At 35.9% G+C, this 25444-nt stretch overlaps 1 protein-coding gene across 1 annotated transcript in view; it reads left to right on the forward strand.

The window, feature by feature from the left end:
* Window positions 1-22937, forward strand: part of ENPP3 (ectonucleotide pyrophosphatase/phosphodiesterase 3) — an 87670-nt gene extending 64733 nt beyond the window's left edge. The window contains exons 18-25 of the mRNA XM_040239220.1: window positions 973-1151; window positions 2772-2823; window positions 4539-4693; window positions 11212-11347; window positions 13279-13356; window positions 14039-14171; window positions 15815-15971; window positions 22677-22937. Of these exons, the coding sequence (XP_040095154.1) occupies window positions 973-1151; window positions 2772-2823; window positions 4539-4693; window positions 11212-11347; window positions 13279-13356; window positions 14039-14171; window positions 15815-15971; window positions 22677-22847 (1061 nt within the window). The 3' untranslated portion in view covers window positions 22848-22937. The remainder of the gene's footprint in view (window positions 1-972; window positions 1152-2771; window positions 2824-4538; window positions 4694-11211; window positions 11348-13278; window positions 13357-14038; window positions 14172-15814; window positions 15972-22676) is intronic.
* The last annotated feature ends 2507 nt before the right edge of the window (window positions 22938-25444 follow it).

Raw genomic sequence — 25444 nt, forward strand, 5'->3', positions numbered from 1 at the left:
GGGAGGGTTTAAAAGGGAAAAGAGAGGATGGCAGTTCTAGGAGAGATCTCTTTGGGGGCCTCAGCAGGAGCCACGTACAAGGGTATGTTGGTGCAAGCTTTGTATGTTCTGTTTTTATAGGAAAAATTATTTTAAGCAGAGTTCACCTGTTTATTACTTTAAAAGTTATCTGTACTTAGAGAACTTTCCTATAACTAAGTAAATATACTACAGGTAATATTATAAATTATTTAACTTCTTTAAACTTGTTTTTACTAAAAGGGTGGCTCAGAAGTTAAGGAATGCGCCTGCAATGAAGATTCAATCTGGGTTCAATCCCTGGGTCAGGAACATCCCCTGGAGAAGGAAATGGCAACTCACTCCAGTACTCTTGCCTGGAGAATCTCATGGACAGAGGAGCCTGATGGGCTGCCATTCATGGGGTCGCAAAGAGTTGGACACAACTGAGCGACTAAGCACACAAAATTGTTCTTACCAAAAGTATGGCTTTTTATGCTGCTGCTGCTGCTGCTGCTAAGTCGCTTCAGTCGTGTCCGACTCTGTGTGACCCCATAGACGGCAGCCCATCAGGTTCCCTCATCCCTGGGATTCTCCAGGCAAGAACACTGGAGTGGGGTGCCATTGCCTTCTCAGAGCTTTTTATGCTAGAAAACCATGATATGCTTAAGGCATAAAGTGACCATTTAAGCAAAGGTACTTTTCTCTGGAGGAACAGAAACAGTTCATGAATATTCCTGTGGCTCATTTAGAGCAACTGTTCCTATTTTCTTTTCTTTTCTTTTTTTTTTTTTGTTCCTATTTTCTAGAAAGACAAGGTAGGTAAATTGGGAAGGAAAGGGAAAGCTGGTAAACCAAATGGCATATACAGCAGAATTTATTGAAGTAAATAGCAGGTGTTTGCTTTCTATCATCTTCTGCATAGATGTTGCTGCCTTCTAATTTAAAACTCCTTTGAATTTATTTTTTAAACAGATCTGCTACACATTCAACCAGCACCAAACAATGGTACCCATGGTAGTTTAAACCATCTTCTGAAGGTGCCTTTTTATAAACCATCCCATGCAGAGGAATTGTCAAAGTTTTCTGTTTGTGGCTTTACTGCTCCATTGCCCACAGATACTCTAGCATGTTCATGCCCCAGACTACAAAATGTAAGTAATAACTTTATGGATCCATAAGAGTGTAAAGGGCAAGCTCATCTATAACCAGGGTAGCTAACAACCAGGTTTCTAATTTAGCTCAGATATTTACTAAATGAGTATGTGGTTTCTCTGAACCTTATCTGGAAATAAGAAATACATTGCAAGATTAAGTTTTTGAGTATGTTTGGTAAACTGGAAAGCACTATTTTGCAATTGTCACTCCATGGTGGGCTAACTGTCCCTGATCATTCAAAACAGTGGAATCCTGGGGCTCTCTTTGATTTCCCTCATAAAATACCTCTCCTACAGCTTAAGAATCATATGGTCAAACTTGGTTATTTCAGAACAATAATACCTAGAGGGGCCAAGGACTGAGATCTAGCATCAGACACACCCACTAGAGTAGGTGGTGTAGAGTCTGATCAGCAGGAAGTCTAGCATTTTCAGTGGGAGGTATTTGATCAATGCTTGGACACTGGTTGACAGTCAGCACTGGGAAGGTCTTTTTAGTGGTCAAGTGCCAAAACTAGTTCAAGAGTAGCATTTCAGATTCCTGGAGACTCTCAACAAGGTGAGATTCCAGTGCTAAGAGGGATTTCCCAAAGGCTAGCAATCAGAATAGGAACTCAAAATACAAGGAGAAAGCCCCTACACCTCTGCAGGAATTGGAGCACATGGGTGGGGCTGGGATTTCAGAATGGAGTTGGAGTGCAGTTATCAGGAGTCTATCAAGCTCAAACTAATGTCAAGGTACACTTGATGCCAAGTTCCAAGGGTGGTTGTAAAGCTAAGTCATCAGTTGCTGCCTCAGGTAAGAACTGTGTCTTACATTCAGGGGACAGGGAAGACTTTCCATTCTCTAATCCTCAAAATAACATTATATCACAGAAATAAGGGCATAAATAAATTACCAACCAAAAATGATTTAAAGGGACAAAAATCTAAGCTTCCTGCAAAAATTCTAATCTACACTGAAGATCAGAGTAAGGGTGTGGGTTTCCTACTGCTCCAGATAACCTCAGTAGAACCACTATTTAAAGTAATGATAATAAATGTTATGAAGCATTTTTAGAGATAAAGAGGCCTCTGAAAAGTTAGGTGAACTGTCCAGTGCCATAGAAGCTCAGTCTATCTGACTGGAAAACACAAGTTCTCTGTAAGGAAGTTCCCTTCCTGCTCAAAGTGTGGTCCCAGGATCAACATCTACATCACTTGCAAGCTGACTGGAGGTTCAGAATCTCAGGCCCTACTGAGCTCAGGGATACACCGAACCAAAATTTGCGTTGAAGCAAGACCCTCAAGGGAGTTGCATGCACATATATTAAAACGTGAGAAGCCCTGGGATGTTGTCATCCCAGCTTAGTAGTTGATTCCAATCATAGTCAAAATGATCAGCCTTATCAATTTTTTCTTTGCAACCTCCCACACAAAAAATATATTCCTGCGAATAGTAATATATCCGTATCTTTAAGTTAGTGAAATAACTGGTATTTAAACTCAAGTTAGTCTGACTTTTTTGTTCAGTAGTTAAACATTTATGCGATTACTACAGAAATAATCTTGATACCTTGTAAAACATATGTTGTTACTTTGATTCACTTCTTCCCCATCTCCCACATTATCTTGCAGAATTCTGACCTTGAACGTGTGAATCAAATGCTAAATCTCACCCAAGATGAAAGTAAGTCAATAGAAACTATATTAAATCTTTGTTGTTTAGCCCTAACAAAACATCATATTTGTCTTTTCGGGGCTTCTCTGAAATAAGCTTGCGGTCTCTTTCGACCATGAAGATTTTATTGTCAATACACAGGAGGGGAAAATGCCACAGATCTAATCACAACATCACAAGCACACAGTAGTTACAATGGTTCCAGGGATGGGACAGACTCATTGAAATGGCTATGCATCACCTATAGTCCTCTATTCACTTTTTTAGATGTGAAAAGACAACTTGCCTGGGTTCAAGTCCTGTGTCTACTGCTTGCCAACTGTGTAACCTGGGCCAGATTACTTAACCTGTCTGTATCTCAGACTTCTCATCTATAAAAATAGTACTCATCTCATGTAACTGTAAAGATGAAAAGAGCAGATGGGTAGAAAGAATTTAGAAGTGTCTGGTCTGAAGTAATGTAATTATTACCTGTTATCCCTTTTATTTTTTACTTAAAATTTTTTTTAATTGTGATATAATTGATATATAACATTATAGCAGTTTCAGGTATACAATATAATGATTTGATATTTGTATTTATTGTGAAATGACCATCACAATAAGTCTATTTAACATCTGTCCCCATACACAGTTATAATTGTTTTTCTTGTAATGAGGATTTTAAAAGTTTGCTTTCAGTCAGTTTCAAATGCAAAATACTGTATTATTAACCATTGTCAACATGTTATCTTTTAAGTATTCTTGTACCAAACTCTCTAGGCCTGTTTTGTCATTTGTAAAATGGAAATACCTATTTTTAGACCTGTTATGAAGATTAAATGAGTTAACATATGTCTGTACTTAGAATAGTGCTTTTCACACAGTAAAAGTTCAGGAAATATGTTGGCTATTTTGATAATCTTATAATCTACTGTTATTCCATGGCATAAATACTTTGCAGGATTTTTAGCCATCAGTGCTTGACGAAATCTAGATTATAATGGCAAACAAAAAAGAATAAATACATTAGGACATACTTTTAATAAAATTCCAATTTCTTTCCTAGGACAATAAGTAAAGTGATTAATCTTTGTTATAAGTATGTGCTTTTAATTTTAAGGCTTTATCTCTTCAAGTATGTCTTGTGAACTGTTAGCTGTTTAGCTAAGTAATTTATCTAAGCCTTAGTTTCATAATTTGTAGAATGGAATAATAACACCTACCTCATAGGGTTGTTGTTAGACTCAAAGAGGTTAAATAAGTAAAAGAGTTACCAGCTGCTGCTGCTAAGTCGCTTCAGTCGTGTCTGACTCTGTGTGACCCCATAGACAGCAGCCCACCAGGCTCCCCTGTCCCTAGGATTCTCCAGGCAAGAACACTGGAGTGGGTTGCCATTTCCTTCTCCAATGCATGAAAGTGAAAAGTGAAAGTGAAGTCACTCAGTCGTGTTCAGAGTACCTGGAAAATAGTAATCCATCAGAGATGAATGGTTTCTATGCATAGACCCCATGGACTGTAGACTGCCAGGCTCCTCTGTCCATGGAATTCTCCAGGCAACAATTATATACTGCAATGGGTTGCCATTCCCTTCTCCTGGGTATCTTCCTGACCCAGATATTAAACCTGGGTTTCCTGCATTGCAGGCAGATTCTTTACCATCTGAGCCAAAAGCTCAGAGCCAGGCTGTGCAATAGAAACATTTGCTAATTTCACATTTTTATTTTATGTTATTTTTATTTTAGTAACAGCAACAGAGAAACTAAATTTGCCATTTGGGAGGCCCAGGCTTATACAGAAGAACAAGGAGCCCTGTCTCCTTTATCACAAGGAATATGTCAGTGGATTTGACAAAACTCTCAGGATGCCGCTTTGGAGCTCATATACGGTCCCTAAACCAGTAAGTTCCCATGTCCATTGGTCCACAGAGGCTGGAAAGAAATTGTAGCTTGTTTGGTTTTTCTTTCAGAGTGATACTATTTTTTAATTTATTTTAAAAATTGGACTATAATTGCTTTACAATGTTGTGTCAGTTTCTGCTGTACAACAATGTGAATCAGCCATGTGTGTGCGTACATCCCCTCCTTCTTGAACCTCCCGCCCAGCCCACATCCCACCCTTCTCTCATCAGAGCGCACTGAGCTGAGCTCCCTGTGCTGTGCAGCAACTTCCAGCTAGCTGCCTGTTTTACGCATGCTGGTGTGTATGTATCAGTGCTGCCTTCTCAATTCACGCCACCCTCTCCTCCTGCTGGGTCCACAAGCTGTTCTCTACATCTGCGTCTCTCTCTATTCCTGCCCTGCAGATAGGTTCATCAGTTTCATTCTTCTAGATTCCACATATATGTTAAGATCTGGTATTCACTTTTCTCTTTCTAACTTACTTTACCGTGTTTGACAGACTCTAGTTTCATCCACATCACTACAAATGACCCAATTTGTAGTTCTTTGACATTTTAAATGCTGAATTTTGATTTCCAGTAGAGATACCAAAAGGAACCCACTGGGCCTGTGGCTTGTAAGACAGTGTCCCAGGTTTTACTTACAAGTACTTGCAGGTGCTACATGAGTGCAAAAGAGGGATACTTGGTGTTTTGCTTGAAGAAAGTAGAGTGTTTACAGGCCAGTTGGCCACCTGGTATGGCAAGCCGAAAAAAGATTTCAAAGAGAAGCAACAGGAAGTACAGAGGCACACGTTTCATTTGGTATTTCCCAAGTATTGGTGGGTGCACCTAAGAGGTGATGGTAATTTATTTATAAAAGGTTTTGTTATTTATTTGATTACTTTAAAATACTATACTATCTGTTGTGTACCATGGTAGGTACAATAAACATAATGTGAATAAAAGGTAATTTTCTCCTATAGGGTTTAGCGCTCTAAGAAGTCAGGCTAGACTTATATGTATATAATAGGGGTCAGGTCTCTCCAGATTGAAGTTGAGAATCCAATTGTTTCAGTCCTCTGTTCTTTTTTACTATTTGGCAAACTCCTTTTCAATTAATGTCACTGGGACAATTGGCTTCCATAGGAAAAAAAAAAATCTCAGCTCCTTACTTGACATCATATACAAAATTAAATTACTGGTGAAATTATAGACCCAGATGTGAACAGCAAACCCATATTTTCTCTTGTGTATATCTCTATGGCTTTACGATAAGGAAGGAATTCTTAGTACATAGAACAACAACAAAAACTAAAATAATTCAAAGGAAATTGATTAATTTACATTAATGTGTGGCAAAAAATAAGTTATGGATGGATTTGCATTTCATATAAGAAACAAATGATGAGTATACAGGAGAAGGAAATGGCAACCCACTCCAGTATTCTTGCCTAGGAAATCGAGGAGCCTGGCAGGCCACAGTCCATGGGGTCACAAGCACTTGGACCTGCTTAGTGACTAAAGCACCACCGTAAGTGATGAGTATACAGAATAGTAATTAGGATCCAGAACAGGCTGTAAATTTCTGCCTATAAACAAGAGAATCACTAGCATCTTACTTAATAAATGGGCAAAAGATATGGACCAAGCAATTGAACCTCATTAACAATTAGGGAAAAATAAATAAAAGTAAAAATCAATCTGCCAAAAATCAACCCAAGCACTCATTCATGGCAGGAATGGTTTTATTTAAGGCATTCCCCAGGACCATACAGCTGCCCAGTAAATGTTTACTAAGTGAATACACTGGATAAATTAATCCCAACCATTATTTTTAAAGAGCTAAAGAGAAAGCAGTACTCCCAACCACAAAGGTAAATAATCAGGAAGCTATTTTTGTAGCAAAAATTGGTATTTTAGATACAAAGATTCTGATGACAAACCCCTACTTATTACTGTTCTTTGCTAAGGGTACAGATATTCCATCTCTTTTTATGGAAAGGAAGTGATCGGTGGTATCCAGTTTATTTACTCTTCTTGTTCCAATTCAAGAGTTTTGGAGAAAAATAAGCATGTTTTCCCACAACTAATTAAGGCTTTATGTGTTCTCAAAGCCAGCTCTCCTGCTGACAATGGTTTAATTGTGGCCAGTGGTAGACAAGCACTCATGTTGTTTTCCAATGTGGGCAAATATTTTACAAAGTTACCTGAGTTCTCATGTATGGTTAATGGCAACATCAATTTCTTAACAGGCACAGTGTTCAGTTATTTGTGATTTTTATACAGTGAACATACTGTGAAGCATATTATGAAACAAATATGAAGTTATTCATTCCTTAAAACAAATTTCTGTTTGTTTTTGATTTTGAGAGGGGCAGTATGTTCATGGCCAGTTTTACTAGTCAATTCTCTTTTGAAAAATCTAGGTACCTGGGATTATGTGCTGGTAAGGGGAATGTTTATGTTTCTAATACTTTCCCCTGCTGTCTTGCATTCCTGAATTTATATGAGCTTTAGCGGAAACCAGAGGCAGAGAGATTTTAAGTGGGCTCAGACTAGGAGTTTAGTACAATTCTTTTTTTGTTATTGTTTTAAAACAAGCGTCTTTGTTACCCAAAGTTCCTGTCCTTTCACTGGTCCCACAGAACTGCTTGTGTATTTCTCCCTCCATGTGACAGGATGGAATTCTAGCAATTTTCTGCTTTCTAATTCAGAAATTACTCTGTTAGTATGTTGTGGTTCAAGAAAATTACATACAAGGATGTTTTGAGATTCACATAAAAAATGTTGTAAATCAGCTCTGTGTTTGAAAAATCAGACTTTAAATAAGCACTTTTTGGAGCGTGGACCCAATTGGCTTGTGTTTTTAAGTTTTATGGAGCTTTTGTTTTTCTGTGGCTTTGGTGGGTTTTCTAATTGTTGTTGTTATTATCTCAGAAGAGTTTTGGGGAAGTAGTTGTGATTTGAAATCAAGGTCCTAGAGCAATTGCTTCAAAACTGTTAAGGTTGATCAGACTGTATAAGGATTTTGCTTTTGTGCTTCCTCAGCAGGAAGATGTAAAGTGGTTTTTGTTGTTGTTGTTGCTAGGTAGAAAATTTTAAATAATAGCAAAAATTATAATTATTATTTAGCATATACAATTCAGAAATTGAATATGAAGTCAAAGGGCTTTTTCAGAGAAGAAAATCAAGCACACTTTGAAAGATATCTCCCTCTGCCTATACATAGGGAGAAGGATATATATATATACATATATGTACACGTGTATACATATGTATAAATTTCAAATGATGGAATTTTTACAAAGCCTTTTTTGTTTCTAAAGCTTGTTAGGACTGATATTATAAGTTATGACCCAAATATGTTTTGTGAGTCTTTAAAAACTAGGGACATTGTTGTGTATTGCAAAAGATTTTTTTTGAACTGTAATAAATATTTTTCCCTATAGATAAAAAAATGATATGACCAGAAAAATAATTTTAAAACATGTATAATTGTTATTCTTACCATAAAGCAAGATAGCAGTTCTTCCATCTTCCTATAAATATGTTTTAGCTTTGACATTCAGCCTACAGATAAGGAGAGTTTATAATTTCAATAAAAATAATTTTATCCCTTTTTAAGTTCTGCTTTGTCTTCATGCCCGACCAGAAAGTATCTCACTTTCCTGTCTGTGTTCATCATCTACTTCCCTTGAAGAATTTTGAGAGCTAGAGAGTTCAGATTTCATCTGAGTGTCTGAGTTCTATTTATTGTTTTCCTGACTTTCTATCCTCTGACTTAAAAAAACTCTAAGGAACTCAGAAAAGATGGCAGGATGAAACATCAACTCAATATTCTGGGTGTCCATATGGTTTACTGGGTTAGCTGTAAGTCTCCCTGGTTCTCTCACTTTGCAACATCTTTTTTTGGCCATACCTAGTGGCATGCAGAACCTCCTTCACCAGAAACTGAACCCCTGCCCCCTGCAATGGAAGCATGAAGTCTTAACCATTGAACCACCAGGGAAGTCCCTGCAACATCTTTATGTGCCCCTTTCTACCAAGCAAAGAAACCTGGTCATTCAGAATTATTCAATTTATGTTTTTGAAAGAATATGAACAAATGCTTTTAGCATTCTAGTGTCCATCACCAGCAGGACAATGAAATAAATGGTGAGAGTGGATATACTGTATCTAAAACAAATACCTTCATATTTCTTAATCTACTCCTTGTTTTGATGGCTATATCACTGAGGAGCTTCCTAAGAAAGGAAGAAGGGAAGATATATATTTGAGACTTCATCTCAAATGTGCATTTCAAAATGTTTTTATTCTAAATAATACGCATAATTATGGAATAGCTTTAGAATTTTAGAAATATGTTTTCTTCAAAATTAATATGATATTAGACGTCTAATGTTTGTATATGCTTCTCCCTTTTTTCTATCTCTTGTTTTTAATTGACTTTTTGAGAAATAGCTGCAATTTCATTTTCTAGAGCTTATTGAGAATTTTATTTCTGCTGTCATATTTTTAAATCCCAAGAGCTCTTTCTGTTATCTCCTTCCTTTAAAAATGCTTTCTGCTCTTTCTTTATGATACCGTATAGACACTCATCTAGCTAAGAAGAGAGTTTTCTTTCACTCTCTGCATTGTCTGTTTTTCTTCTTGGTTCCTCTTCCCAACCCCAAGGAACATATCTGATGGTCCTTGGCTGTCAGCTCATGTTTTAGGGGTGAGACACTAAGCTACAGGGCTGGGGCTTGCCAGCCGATAGGCTTCACTATAGATGAATTAGGAGGACCAGACATCTTGTTGGAGACTCTCAACTGTATCTAATTTTCTTTTCAGGCTGGTTTGTTTTCCAAAGAAAGGACACTTCTAATCTGAATCAACATACCCAGGGACAATGAGACAGGAGGGAATCTTACCATTCAGTACATAGATTTTTAAATTTAATCCCATTGCTGTGTACATGTGCTTTAGCCTGGTTGTCCTTCTGGTTCAACCTCTCCAGTGAGCAAACATTCTGTCTGGCCTCTTTTACAGACTTTCAACCTATCCTCTTCTTTCCAACTTTACACACATCCCCTGTCGTTAGGAGACTCCCAAGTTCTACACTTCTGGAGTTCTACAGTAAGAATCAGCTTCTTTGGGCTTTCCCCAACCACAGGCTGTTGGTTGTCAATGTTCACTGGCTTACCAAGTCAAGGTTACAGTAGTAAACAAATATGTTTCTTTAACTTCCTGTTTCTGAAAAAATTTTAACCTCTCATGTGTCTTTATTATTACTGTTCTTTTAGTAGGATTTCAGAAGGAAGCAAAGATAAATGTTTGTGTACAATCAAGTAGAGAAATTTACTCAACTTCTGTATAGTTTTTTCCAACTGGAGTACTGCAGTATGTTAGGGGTACTTTCTCCACTTGTCCTTCCCCTCATCATCTCCCATCTGTTCTACATCTCATCTTGGGGATAACATACAGTGTAACTTGCCTTTTCCTTTGTTAACTGATCTTGTGCATTTTATTTATTTTTCCCCAACTTTATTGAGATATAATTGACATATAATGTGTACAATGTGATGATTTGATATATGCCTATATTATAAAATAATCACCACATATGTTTTAGAGGTAGTCGTGATTTAGTCACTGAGTTGTGTCCAACTCTTGCAACCCCCTCGTTAGACAGCATAGCTAATTTTTGCTTTTAACACAATATAGTGAATAGAGGAAGAACATTCTAATTTAATTTAATCTTCTCTTTTATAAATTGCAAAATAATTTTTTAAGAAATAAGTATGCAGTGGGCAATAGAGAGCTTATGAATCAAAATCTCTGAAAAATTTAAATGAATAGCAAAATGTTATATACTCATAATTATATGCTAATCAAAATATGATTATATAATACTATATCACCTTAAGTACTTAGATGGCACATTTATAGGATACCAGCTAGTAAATAAATTATTGTGTCATTCTTTAAATAAAGTTGCAAAGAAAATAAAAAAAAATTCTTATATTTCATAATCAATAAAGCATAGCTACAAATTTATTAAAGTTCACAATTAAGTAAATTCATACAACTATAGCTTCTTTAAGTTAATCTTAGGTAACACTAGAAGTTCTTGTTCAACTGAAGAATACTATTCTTCATTCTATCTATATTTTTAAAATAAATTGTTTATATTTATTTTAAATTTTTAATTGCAAGCACAATATAAATTACCACCTAAAAGTTAGATCCCAAAAAGGATTTGGATGTTTAGCAGTAGCTCTCATTACTTCTCTGTACTCAGTTCAGGTTTTATTCTGCAAATAATCCTTTCCAAAGTGTATTTGATTTGCCCTCCCTGTGTCCCTAACCAGAAGGGAACCACAGAAGAAAACATTGCTGAAGACATCCATTTCCATCGCTTGCGTAGACCTGATTCACTAAGAAAATAGGAAAAGGTTAAGTGAAAAACATTCTAGGGAAGTTACAAACCATATAAGGGGATGGGTGAGCCACACGTGGGCGTCATTTTTTTCTTCTCTTCTCTCTTTCAACAGGGAGACACATCGCCTCTTCCTCCCACTGTCCCAGACTGTCTGCGGGCTGATGTCAGGGTGGCTCCTTCTGAGAGCCAGAATTGTTCCTTCTCTTTAGCAGACAAGAATATCACCCACGGCTTCCTCTATCCTCCTGGTTTGTATAACTCTTTTTTAGAGCAGCAGCTTAGAAAGCCCTCATCAGCTGGATGTGGGCATGTGCCTTAAACATATGCTCCCCACCAAAACTACCTGCTTGGGCTAAACTAGCTGCCCAGGAGGTTTCCAGTGGTTGTGGGCCAGCCTGGAGCAGTGCAACAGCTATAATAAAAACTAATAAATTTTGCACTGGGAACCACACATCAGCTCTGATCTGGCCCAGATGTTCAGAGAGTTCGGCAGGTTTAAGTTTAATTTTAAAACTGAAGTCTCTTTGGAGAAGGACACAAGCGTTTAAAAAAACAATTTTTTTTCCTGCTGACTGACCAAGCTAAGGCTTGCATGGAGAATGCAGCTGTGAGTATGAAGACAAATTAGCCTGGAATTTGGGCCTTTTGCTCATGCTGTATACCCAACAGCTTTAAACTGCGGATTAAGCAGCTGAATGAACTTGAAATATTTTTTCAGAAAGTTTTTCTCTTGGGAACATGCAAAAGCTGGTGTGATTTTTTCTAAAACTCAAATCTCTTCTCTGTTCAGCAAGGGTTGTCATTTCCTTAATTTACTCAAGAGATTTTCAACAATTTTAACTTCTGGGAAAGGGTTTTCTCCAGATATTTGGCTTCAGTTTTCTGGAAGCCATAACCAAAGAGGTCACTTTAGAGATTTATAATTCAGAGATTCTGAGGCTTACAGTGGGGGAGAAAAGGCTGAATGAAAGCAAATATTCACTGATGCAAAATTCCTAACAGAATTAGGATAATAAACTGATGTATCTTACTATAATCTCTAGAGACAATTAGAGCTCCATCAAATGTACGTAAACCCTAGGACAAATCTGAAATAGCTGCAACATTTGATCCACAAAAATTTTTAAATTGACCCACAAAATAGTGTCTGTTAAGCCTTAAGATATTGGTTGATTTATAAATGTTTGCCTTGATAAGGAAATGAAATTAAAAGCTAAACAGCTTGTCTCAAAAAATATCAAGGCTAGAATGAAACTCCCTTCTAATTTTTCATTACAAATTCTGTTAGCAATTCCATTCTGGGCAAATTCTTATTTTTCTCTGAAAAGAAGATAATGTTTATTGACCTTCCAACTTTCAGAGTTTAATTTAAAAAGTAGAAAAGTTATAGAGGATCTGAGGACTGTGAACAGTATCTGAAATCTTAAAGAAAAAAGCCAGAAAATCTTGCTTCTCTTTGCCTTTCGGTACCCATACATTGGCCTTTCAATAGAGTATTAGTTAAGGTAGCCAAGTGCAGTTTAAATACAAATAGTGTTATAAGAAGCACTCATAGGCTTGCAGGAATTTAAATCCTCTCAATATTTCAGCGAGAGATGCTATGAGACAAATGAAGCACAGAGGGACATAGCATATTGCCCAAGTGGGTCAGCTGGTGGGCAGCAGAGCTGGGATTCCAACCCCAGGATTCTGGGTCCAGAGTACACACACCCAGCACACACTCTGCTAGACGTCATGTCCCTGAGTCTTCAAAGCCAATTACAAAGCCTAGGGAATTCCATGGACAGAGGAGCCTGGTGGGCTACAATCCGTGGGTCCCAAAGAGTTGGGCCCAACTGAGCAACTAAAACATTCACTTTCTTTGTAAATTCAGTATAATCTTATCTTGAAGCCTTAATTTAATTACATTTGTGAAGACACTATTTTTCTACCTATCACCTTCTGAGGTGATGGGACGATAGGACATGGACATATCTTCTTGAGGGTCACCGACCATCTGCAAGGTATCAGATGCATAAGACTGCCTGAATTATGAATGACATCTACCAGAGAGTGCTTTGTGACTCTGTGTTTTGTGTGTTAATAAATTTACATTAATATGTAATAGTAATAGGCCTATTATATAGAATGCTATATATTCCTTTGTAGCTAGAGTTAATAAGATTTATTTGTTTTGCAGCAAACAATAGAACTTCCAATAGTCAATATGATGCTTTAATTACAAGTAATTTGGTCCCTATGTATGAAGCATTCAAAAGTAAGTATAAACTTAGATTATTAATTTTGGTGACTCTTTGAATTTCTGAACTAGACACATCCTTAACTGAAATTTGTTTATGTTACTAGTCATTTTGTTCTTATGTTTTAAGTATTGAAACAGGAAGGATATTTAACATAAATTCTGTTCACCTTACTTGAACTTTGGGTGACTTGTTGCTAGAAATTTGATAATATTTTAATCCTAATTTTACTGTAAAGAGATAATCACAAAATAAAACTTTAAAAAAATGCACACATTTGTATTTATATATATACAATTGTATATAATAATGAAAATATATTATTTCCATACAAAATAAAATTTTTCTGACACTCACCATAAGTAAATGAAATGTGTTCGTCCTGAGTCATAATTAAAGAGGCAGTATGTATGTTCTGATCATTGTTTAATACTGACTCCAAAGCAGTTCAGCCCTCGAAAGGCCTTCGGAGACATATTTAACTATAATTTCAAGACTGCAACTACATCAACAACAATACCTACCATGGATGTGGCTATTTAGTTTTGCTGCTTAGACTGTTTTGCAGAATTCCTCAATGACCACTGACAAGTACTGAAGTAGAATTGGATGCTATTTAAATGTACCTGTTTATAATAGAAAATATTTCCATGTTCAATAAAGGTAGATATTTTAAGCACTTTATTCCTTTATTTTTAGCCATGTGGAATTACTTCCATAGTGTTCTCCTTGTAAAATATGCCATGGAAAGAAATGGAGTCAATGTGGTTAGTGGACCAGTATTCGATTATGATTATGATGGCCATTTTGATGCTCCAGATGAAATTGCAGAGTAAGTAATTTGAAACCAAATGGACATTTTGTTTTAGCAATAGGGTATCATAAGGGGAAACCTAAATATTTTAAATTAAAACTCAGTATTCTATTATATAACATATTTATGTAGAGATATAATTGTTGACTATTTTCAACTAGTCTATCAAAAGAATTCACAAAAATTTTATATAGTAAAGACTTAAACCAACAGGCAAAGAAAAAAATGTCCAGGAAAGGTTTAGCAAATTTTTTATTTGGAAAATTTCTAAACTAACAAGAAAGGAAAACATAGTTTTGTCACAGCTAAGAAAGTAGGGAATGCTCACTGTGCTATCAGAAAGTAGAGAACCAGTTCAGCAATAAATAAAAAAATCAAGAAGTGACTATTCAAAATATTGCCTAATATTTCAAACAGTGGATGATTCATGAAAGTATCTTCCAGGAGAGATTATAGGTCTCCTGTAGAAAACTAGTCCTGTTTATCTTTATAAACTTTATATTTACAACTGTCTTTATAAACTAAGCTATATATTTTTGTACTAAACCTAGTCATGTAGATTACTAAGAATTACTCCTGAATCCAGGTCACAGGAACAGAGAGTTGAAGTGTCATCCATGATTTTTCTATTATCAAAATAGACTGTACTAAACTATGGTAATGTCTAAGCCTAGACTGTGTAAAACAATGATCTCTACTTATACCTTCTGATAAGATAACATTTATGACCACTAAGTAAGCTTGTCACCTTTTAATTTTTTTTTGCCTTGTCCTTATGTCAGTGTTTATTGATCCTGTCTTTCTCCATTTAATAATTCTAGCAAATGCTTTGATAGCACTTTACTCCATGCTAGGTACTCTTCTAAGCATTTACAGATACTTTATTTAATCTGAGAAAGATCCTCATGTTAGATTCCATTAGCTCCCATTTAGAATAAGAAACTGAAGCACAGAGAGGTTAAGAAACTTGTGTAAGTTCCATAGCTAAGTAGTAAAGCCAGAACCCAGGCAGTCTAGCTCTGATTCTAAATCACAGTAACATAGTTATACCAGTTATACCATACTTATACCAGTTCATTTTCCTTTTAGTGGACTCACACTAATAGCTTACTTTTATTTGGCACTTGAAACTTTTAAAGGCACTTTTATGTTTGTTATCTGAGACTAAAGGGCTGTCAGATCATTTGTATGAATTTATCCCTGTCTATGCTGTGAAAATGGTACCACAGGATCACCTCCATGTTAAAGTTGAGGAAACTTAGAAAGTCATAGAATATTAGAGGATTAGTACACATCCAATGTCTAGTAGAAGTGTGCAGCTAGTCTTGGAATCCCAGATCCTTCATTCCCAGCCCTTGCTCTATTAGGAAATGTCACTAGAAAGTATAAAGTCAACAAAACTGGGAGGCAGAATATCATGCTCTGCTTTTCTTTGTATTCTAATATTTTCCATGGTAGAATGACCAAGCTTGGACTTCTGTAAATCTTGATTCTGGCTCAATAAGGTTTAAAAATGTGTGATAAGATTTTACATTTTCTATTTATTTACTTTCTTTAGCTATAATTTTACCTTGGTGTTTCTTTAAAATATATATATATGGACACATAATCTTCAGAAGCAAAAGTACAATAACATCAAATGTTTTCAATTATGCTTTTAGTTATGCAGTCAACACCAGTGTTCCCATTCCAACGCACTACTTTGTGGTGTTGACTAGTTGTAAAAATCAGAGCCAAACCCCTGATGCCTGCACTGGGTGGTTGGACGTCTTACCCTTTGTCATCCCTCATCGACCTACCAATGTGGAAAGTTGTCCTGTGAGTATGCCCCCAGAGAGGCCCTGGGCCCAGAGAAAATGATTCATCAGAGCTCATTTGGGCTTTCATAAGGTGGTTCTGACTACAGTACATATTTTAAGTGTTTCCTAGGTTAGAGTCGTACTAAATGTGACATCATTTTTGAACTTTCCCTTAGACTACTGATCTCTATGTAATTAACATTAATTTAAACATGAATATTTAAATATTAATGTAAATATGCATATGCTTACATGAACATGTGTTTATATATGCTTGTCATATATATTTTGTTTAGATATATTTACTCACATTTACTAATAAGGGAAGGGTTGTAGCTTATTAATCTTTTATTCTGAATGCATATCTTAAGGTTCTGTCCCAATGGTGGCACGAAATTAATGCTTCTTAAGTGAATACATAAATATAAAAATCCCATCAACTTGAAACGTGAGGTCTGAAAATATATATATTATGTATATATATATATTTTCCTAAATATATACATATATTTACAAAATAAGTTGGTTCAAATGACATTCCTTGTTTAATATCATGTACTAGGCCACTTCAAAATCTTGTGGATCAAGGCAAATTACATGTAAATATTTACTTTGACTTCATATATGTTCTTCATAGAAAAAATATGCATCCTGGTAATTGGTCTTTACTGAAGTCATTCAACAAATATATTGAATACCTTGTAACTGCACAGTACCATGACAGATACTTTTTAGAATGCACCAGGGAGGAATATATTGTTTCTGCCCTCAAGGAGTTCATACATAACTTAGATATGTAAATTATATATGTAAATGTGATGCACACACACTAATGGGTTAGTTGATCATATAAGAATTATTTTAAAAATTAGAAAGTAAGAGACACTACAAAGTTGGGATTCATTGCCAAATACTGTTATAAGGATATACTGTTTCAGATTCAAAACACATCTAGCTGGGATAATCAAAAATGGTTATATAAACTGAGGTGGAAGTAAGGCCCTAAAAGATGGGCATCATTTGAACAGAGTGAAAAGATTAGAAAGACTTTTCCATGGAGATAATGAAGGGAGGGACTTGGTAACTGCCTGGATGCAAGAGCCAAAGGAAAATGGAGAGTCAAAGCTGAATCAGAGATTTTAAATGTAGACAATTAGGAAAAAGAAAGGGAAGTTAGGAATGAGAACTATTTTGGCAGGTAGGTAGGATAATTAAGAGTAGGCATGTCTGATTTGTAGAAATGGGCATTCACATGGAAAATCCCATGGGCTATTAGGGATGGATTAAAGCTTAAGTTCTAGGCCAGGTTGAGATTCTTCTCTATTCTTTCAGGCATTGAACATGTAACTGCCTTCACCATGCTATGTACTCTGGGCAATATACAAATAAATCAGATATGAATTATAGCAAAAAAAAAAAAAAAGGCTCAGAGTCTAGCACTAAGAAGCCTAGTCAAATAGAGAAAAGAAAAATAAGTGGCACAAAGAGGGACAGGTATTTCAAAGGAGAAATACTTTCTGGTAAGGAAAGCAACATTCTAGCTGAGTCTTGAAGATAGGGTTTGAACTTGAGTGTTTGATGGTTGCTTTCACTGACTAGAAATGGAGGGCAAAGGTCAGAGGCCAAGCAATGGATCACTCACAGTCCTAGAACCATGAAGAGTTTCCAAACAAGAAGCTATCAGGAGATGTTGTATAGTTGAAACTCTTCCTATTTGTCTTGTCAGAAGTTTATTTAGTTGAGACAAGGGGAAGCAATTATTATGCACTTCTTCTAGTGGCAGACTTTTGTGACTGATACTCTTGGTATGATACTCTTTTCCACTCAATCAGGAGTAAATAGTTCTTTATCATAGAGGTTCTAGGTAGCCACTCATAATGGGTGTGCAAAGAAGAAACTATTTGCTATCCCTAGTTTAGGCCCTAATTACCTTCTATTAGGACTTTTAAAAATGAATTTTAAGTAGTTTCATTGTCTCCTGTCCTTTTCACCTTTACCTCTGTATACCATGACTAAGTTCCTCATCTTAAAATTTAGCTTTTCATTACGACTATTTTCTCATCTGCAAACTTTGATTATCTATATACACTGAGTAAAGTGAAAGTGAAGTCGCTCAGTCATGTCTGACTCTTTGCGACCCCATGGACTGTAGCCTACCAGGCTCCTCCCTCCATGGGATTCTCCAGGCAAGAGTACTGGAGTGGGTTGCCATTTTCCTTCTCCAGGGGATCTTCCCGACCCAGGGATCAAACCCAGGTCTCCCACATTCCAGGTGGATGCTTTAACCTCTAAGCCACCAGGGAAGCCTGAATAAAAGTACTGTACCAAAACAACAAAAATCTCCCAGCCTGTACTTAAGGCTTTTCACAATTTACCCTCAGTTGACTTTGCAGACCCAACTTCCAGGCCAACTGAAGTTCTTGAAATTACTTGACCAGCTCTTGGTTTTCCCTACCTCCATGTCCTTGCTCATGAGCTTCTCTCTTCTAGAATGCCTTTCTCTTCAATCTGTTAAAAATTCCACCTACACTTCAAGGTAAAGCACAAATGGTACAAAGCTTTTCCTCTGCATCCACAGTGGAGACGATCTCAAAATTAATAAGGCATCATTTCTATTGACTAAGACATGAAGACCAATAAGCTGGACATATTCCAAGACTTTAAAGAATTGACAGGATAGTAATCAGGGCATGACATTGGATAAACAGAACTATGAGGCATAACATGTTGAATATGAAACAAGCTAAGATTATAAGAGAGGCTGTGACATTGATACATGTGACTGTCAATTTGATATGAAGGAGGGAAAGACAGGACGATAAAGTCAGGTAACTGAAAATTTAGGTGTGACTGGCCAAGAAATACGGAAAAGGATCAGTTGTTTTGAGAAAGATATATTTGTTGTTTGTGGTCCTTCAATTGAGAAACGAGTTGAATACCTAAGAGGCTACAGTAGAGAATAGGATGCAAATGCATGGGTTTTGGAGTTGAATATCTGAGTTCATTTACTGATCTAGCTTCTTTGGGGAAACAGCTGAGTGTCACTTTCTTCAAATGTATGAAACAATTCACCCCCTAATGATGTTGTTGTGAAAATTAAACATTTCATATAGACTCCTAAGAATTCTCAATAAACAGTAAGCAAATGGCAGTCATTATAAAGAAATCACATTTCATGAAGGAGTTACATTCTAAAGTCAATATAAAGTGAAATCTTGTATACAGATAAAATCACATAGAATCAAATCACCAAGAAAGTACAGTACCTACACAAGCTATACCTTGAAAAGAAAGTTAAAGCGTTAGTCACTCAGTTATGTCTGACTCTTTGTAACCCCATAGACTGTTGCCCACCAGGCTCATCTGTCCATGGAATTCTTCAGGCAAGAATATTGGAGTGGGTTGCCATTCTCTTCTCCAGGGGATCTTCCTGACCCAGGGATAGAACCTGGGTCTCCTGAATTGCAGACAGATTCTTCACTGTTTGAGTGATGTAGAATCCACCAACACTTCCACTAGTATTAGAACAAGTAATTGTGCTTTAATTGTGAAATTGTGAAATAGTTAGCTTGCTTTAAGGGTCATACTATATGAAAATTCTGCCTTTTTAAATATTCTAATCACTGAGTCTGTGGAGGTACTCACACTACAAGAGGTTTGAGGCAACTGACACCATTTGTAGAAATGGTAGATTCACAATTCCACTGCACACTTGATGTAGAGAACTTGATTCTTATTTTCTTTCTTCCTTTGTTCTTCCATCATTTCTTCCCTCTTCCTCCTTTTTCTTTTTTCCCTTAACTTTGTATTATTAAATTTCTGTCAGATAATGAGAATGTTGCTGTAAGTCCACGTGACTATCTGTGTTTTAACTTAGTATATGTTGGAAATGTAATTGTGTGTATGCTTAGTAGTTCACTCGTGTCCAGTTCTTTGCAATCCTGTGGACTGTAGCCAGCCAGGCTTCTCTGTCCATGGGATTCTCCAGGCCAAATACTGGAGTGGGTTGCCATTCCCTTCTCTTGGGGATCTTTCTGACCCAGGGATCGAGCCAAGGTCTCCTGCATTGTAGGCAGATTCTTTACCATCTGAGCCAGCAGGGAAGCGTGGAAATGTAATTGGGGGTATACAATTGTATTGTAAATAGAATTGGGGATAAGACAATACAGGTATGGAATTTAGAGGAGATCAGAATTATAGAGATAGATTTTGTATTAAATCACAGGAGTGAAATGAAATTGCCAAACAGAAGAAAGTAGAGAGAGGAGGCCCAAAGATCAGATGTCTGTTCTTCCAAGACAGCAAAAAACTGAAGTAAGCTGAGGAAACAGAAGGTGTCATTGGATAAGGGAGCAGAGCTATGGAAGATAAAGAAGGAACTTTCAAAACAGCTAAGCGAAAGGGCTATAAAAATCCCACTAAGTTAGGTGATCCTCGTCTAGATGGTTTCATTAGTGTGATGCCAGCAATGACCAGACTATATATAAGTGAATAAGGAAATAGTTAGGAGAGAAAAACACTGGAACTGATATCACCTCAAAAAACTTACAAATTGAGTTTTATTTGGGGTGTATACAATATTTCTATTTATGTAATAGGTGTAATACATATAGATTAATAAATGGGTTATGTAAATGATCAAAAGCATATATTTAAATATGGTTCATAGAAACTTAATATACACACGGCTTCTGTTCTTTTGGGATGCCTTGGTACACTAGAGCAGTTGTCTATAGCTGAATGCTGTTCAGATTGGTTGGTGCTGGTGAACCAACCATTTCATTTCTGATATGAAATAGCTTGAGTATTACCCCTGCCTAGGTATAATTATGTTGTTCTTTAAGAACATTTTTTGCAGTTTTACAAAAGATTGTCAGGTGTTCACTAAGCATTCAGTTAGATGGATACCAAATAAGCCAGGAGAAAAATAGAATAATAAAAGCCAAATGGGAGAAAACTTTATGGGAAAAGTGATCAAAACCATTCAATGTTGCTAAAACATGAAAAAATGAAATGAAAGTCATTCAGTCATGTCCAACTCTTTGCCACCCCATGGATTATACAGTCCATGGAATTCTCCAGGCCAGAATACTGGAGTAAGTAGCCTTTTGCTTCTCCAGGGGATCTTCCTGATCCAGGAATCAAACCAGGGTCTCCTGCATTACAGGCAGATTCTTTACAAACTGAGCTGTGGGGGAAGCCCTAAAGAGTGAAGGCAGGAAGAAAAGACTGAATTTGATTTCCATTAGAAATATGCATTAAAATTAGCACGTCACATATTTATTTAACAAACAATAGCTCACCTCATGAATCTTACCTGGAAAAATACTTTAGAGGTTTGAAACAGTGATTTCCTCTTATATTTCCTCTGGCTCAAATAGTAGCTGCCTATTTTAAACCTGCATATTTAAAAAACAAGTGAACAAGTATGCTAAAGTTAATTGAAAGTTATCCATGCAGACTCATCTAATTAACGAACTTGTAACTTTCTTACTTTAAAAAATAGCTAGAAATTTAGCAACTTCATATGACTGTCAGAAAAGTCAAAAATAAAGAATAAGGAATTTCATAGCAATCCATGGCTCCAAATTATTGAACTAAACCATAAGTTTACTATACATATATATATGTATAGTATTTATGGTAAAATTCTTTTACTATGCTATTTATATTTTTTTCAATATACTATTTTTTATATTTAGTTAAAAACCTACTGAAAGTCAAATGGCCAAGAAATATCTGAAAAGACACTCAATAATACTCAGAGTAATAAACTTTAAACATGGATAAAGTACTATTTTGCAACATGGTTTGGCAAGGATGTGGGGAAATGGGGATTATCCTCCACTGTCAGTGGAAGTCTAAATTGTTATATACACTTTGAAGAGTGTTCAGTTCAGTTCAGTCACTCAGTCATGTCCAACTCTTTGAGGAGTGTTAGGTTTACTATTTAGTAAAATTAAAGTTGCATATACTCTATGACCCAGCAATTTCAGTTATATATCCTAGAAACTCGTGTTCTTAAACATAGAAGACATGTGCCGATTTATTCATGACACTATTATTTATAATGCCAAAAATACTATCAATATGTCAATGAATGTATAAACTGAGCTGCCACAACTCATAGCTAAAAATAGATGATTTTAACTAGATTTAGATATTTCACTATGAATAGATTACAAACATAAAACTGAATGAAAAAGTATAGAATCTCATTTATATCATTTATATAAATTTGAAAACATAAATCAATGCTATATATTTAATACTGATGTTCAGTAAAAGTTAAAAAAAACACAGACTGGATTCACACTGACTCATGACAGTGATTTCCTCTGAGTAAGACTTGACCTCATCTTTAATGTTTCATTTCTTTAAAAAAGTTATATCTGAAGTAAATATAAAAGTGGCTCTACTTTATGGCAGTCTGTATTTGCTATTGTATAGCTTGTACTTTTGTTTTTCTTTTTATGTTAATATACAGCAAAATTTAGCTCTATCAAATTAAGATTTAAGGCAATAAAAACCATAAGAACAAATATCGAATCAATGAGTTGGACATTTTAAGCTAATATAATGTTGTAAGTCAATATACCTCAGAAAAAAACAAGCAAACAAAAAAAAACACAGGAAAAAGGGACAACTTCTAAGTAATAAAAGAATTTTCTGTTAATTAAAAACCATGCTCCAGGGAAAATAATCTTTTGCTTTTCTGTTTCAGGAAAATAAATCAGAATCTCTTTGGGTTGAAGAAAGATTCAATGAACATAATGCCCGCGTGCGTGATGTGGAACTTCTTACTGGACTTGACTTTTATCAGGAAAAAGCACAGCCTGTCTCTGAAATTTTGCAACTAAAGACATATTTGCCTGTATTTGAAACTGTTATTTAACGTAATATATAAAACAACTTTGGCAAATTGTGAATGATTTTTTTCCCGTTGAAGACCATAAAATAAAATTCTCTATTTTCCTTAACTCCATTAAAAGCTGTATTGTGTAATTTTAATTATTCCTTTCTCTTTTTCATTTCTATAAAATATAATGTTTTAAAGTTACACAGTTTGCACAGACTGTGCTATGTTATTCCTTCTTTATTATCTCATTTATAATCCTTGGCTATCTTTCTCTTCCCAACATTATCTAAATAGAAAGCAGAGTATGAGAAGTAGGTCTCACTTTTGAACCGAATCAATTCTACATCAGTTTTGTTATAAAACTTTTTACACTTAGCAATCAGGCAATATGTATTAAAATAAAAAAAAATACACATTGCCTTCATTCAATAATTTCATTTGTAAAAGTGGTGCCAACAGATATACTTTGCACAAATGCATGAAAGTATCATCTTTTACGAAGACCAAGTGGTAGTGATGGTTAAGTTGTTAAGTCATGTCCAACTCTTGTGACCTCATAGACAGTAGCCCGCCTGGCTCCTATGTCCATGAGATTTCCCAAGCAAAAATACTGGAGTGGCTTGCCATTTCCTTCTCCATACAAAGACCAGAAAATAACCTAAAAGTCTTGTTGAGCAAATTATGTTCATGCATGCTAAGTTGCTTCAGTTGTGTCCGACTGTTTGCGACACTATAGACTAGCCCAGTCTGTCCATGAGATTCTCCAGGCAAGAATACTGGAGTGGGTTGCCATTTGCTACTCCAGGGGATCTTCCCAACCCAGGGAATGAACTCACATCTCATGTTTCCTACACTGACAGGCGAGTTCTTTATTTTACCATTAGTACCATGTGAGCTAATGGTAAGCCCAGGTGAGCAAATTATGGAGTTTATTTAAACAAACAATGGAATGTGATTCCACTGCTATAAACAAAGAAGTTGGTCTATATATTGATGACAGTATGGCTATTGTTAAATGAAGAACAAAGAATGGTAGAATAGCATGTATAGTATGCTATCATTTTTAGGTGAAGGTGAAGTTGTTCAGTTGTGTCTGACTCTTTGCGACCCTGTGGACATGGGATTCTCCAGGCAAGAATACTGGAGTGGGTTGCCATTTCCTTATCCAGGGGATCTTCTCAACCCAGGGGTCGAACCCAGGTCTCCCACATTGGAGGCAGACTCTTTAACCTCTGAGCCACCAGGGAAGCCTTTATCATTTTTAAGGAACTGGCAAAACTTCTCTTTAAGTGAAAGTGTTAGTTTCTTTGTTGTGTCCAACTCTTTGTGATCCCATGGACTATAGGCTCCTCTGTCCGTGGGATTCTTCAGGCAAGAATACTGGAGTGGGTTGCCATTTCCTTCTCCAGGGGATCTCCCCAACCCAGGGGTTGAACTCTGCATAGCAGGCATATTCTTTACCGTCTAAGCCAATCTCTTTAAGAGCTGGATAATAAAACTTCTTAGGCCATACAGAATGTTGCAACTACTCAACTCTGTTAATACATCAAGGAAGTGGTCACAGATGATACATAAAAGGAATTGGAGTAACTGTGTTTCACTAAAACTTTATTTACAAAAACAGATGGGGTCTAGAGTTGGTCCATGGACTGCAATTTGTCAACCCTTGATTTATGTCTTAAGCCAGGGTGGCACAAATTAATACTGAGAGATGGAGATAAAATTTTTATTTTGTGCCATTTGACAGTGCCAAAAATTTAAAAAAAAGCTTACTTTATACATATGTATCTCTTTAATTTTTCAAAATGTGATTTTTAAAAATTTATTTGTTTTTTATTGAAGGATAATTACTTTACAGAATTTTGCTGTTAAATGTGATTATTAAGCAAAGAGATCCCAGTATTCATTTGGTAGGTAATAGTATTGGTCAGATTTTAGGATTTGCAGACTGGCAATGTTCTAGACTCCTTTCTGATATATATACATCAGGTCATCCAAGGGATACAGGCTTTGTTGGTGACAAAAAATCTTGTGGCCTGAACTTCAAAAAGTCAGACTATTACTATAATGACTTTAACTGAATTCATTATAGCTAAAAGTTAAATGTTAGCTTAGGGTCATTGGATTTTTATTAAAGGCACATAAAGAGTTGGATTTAAAATGTACAATATAGAGAGGCTGAAAGACAAGACAAAAAGATGGAAATTATTTCCAGCTAAGTGTCAGTCAAACATGTTGATGCCCTGTATATACACAGAATTCCCCCAATCAGTGGTCCCCTGCCCCACCGTGGCCTATAAACCAGATAAGACCACCTGGAATTTAGACCCCACTTTGTGGCAAGACAAGTGAAGGATGGTTTAATGATGAACTGCATTTAAACTCTGGATGCCCTCATTACTTCTGAATTTCTCTTAAAGTAATTAAATTGTTTTCAGTATCAGATTAAATGGGTGCTCAACACAGAAATAAAAATTTCACAAAGAGAAACATTAAAATCACATATTTTTGCACAGAGATTGTGTAATGTGCTTTTATTGGTATCATCTCATTAAAAAGATATATGTATGTGTAAAATCATTCTGATGGAAAGACAGTGAGTTAACAATTTATGGAATTACAAGAGATTTACA

Source organism: Oryx dammah, unplaced genomic scaffold, assembly GCF_014754425.2.
Source record: "Oryx dammah isolate SB20612 unplaced genomic scaffold, SCBI_Odam_1.1 HiC_scaffold_4, whole genome shotgun sequence".
Lineage (NCBI taxonomy): Eukaryota > Metazoa > Chordata > Mammalia > Artiodactyla > Bovidae > Oryx > Oryx dammah.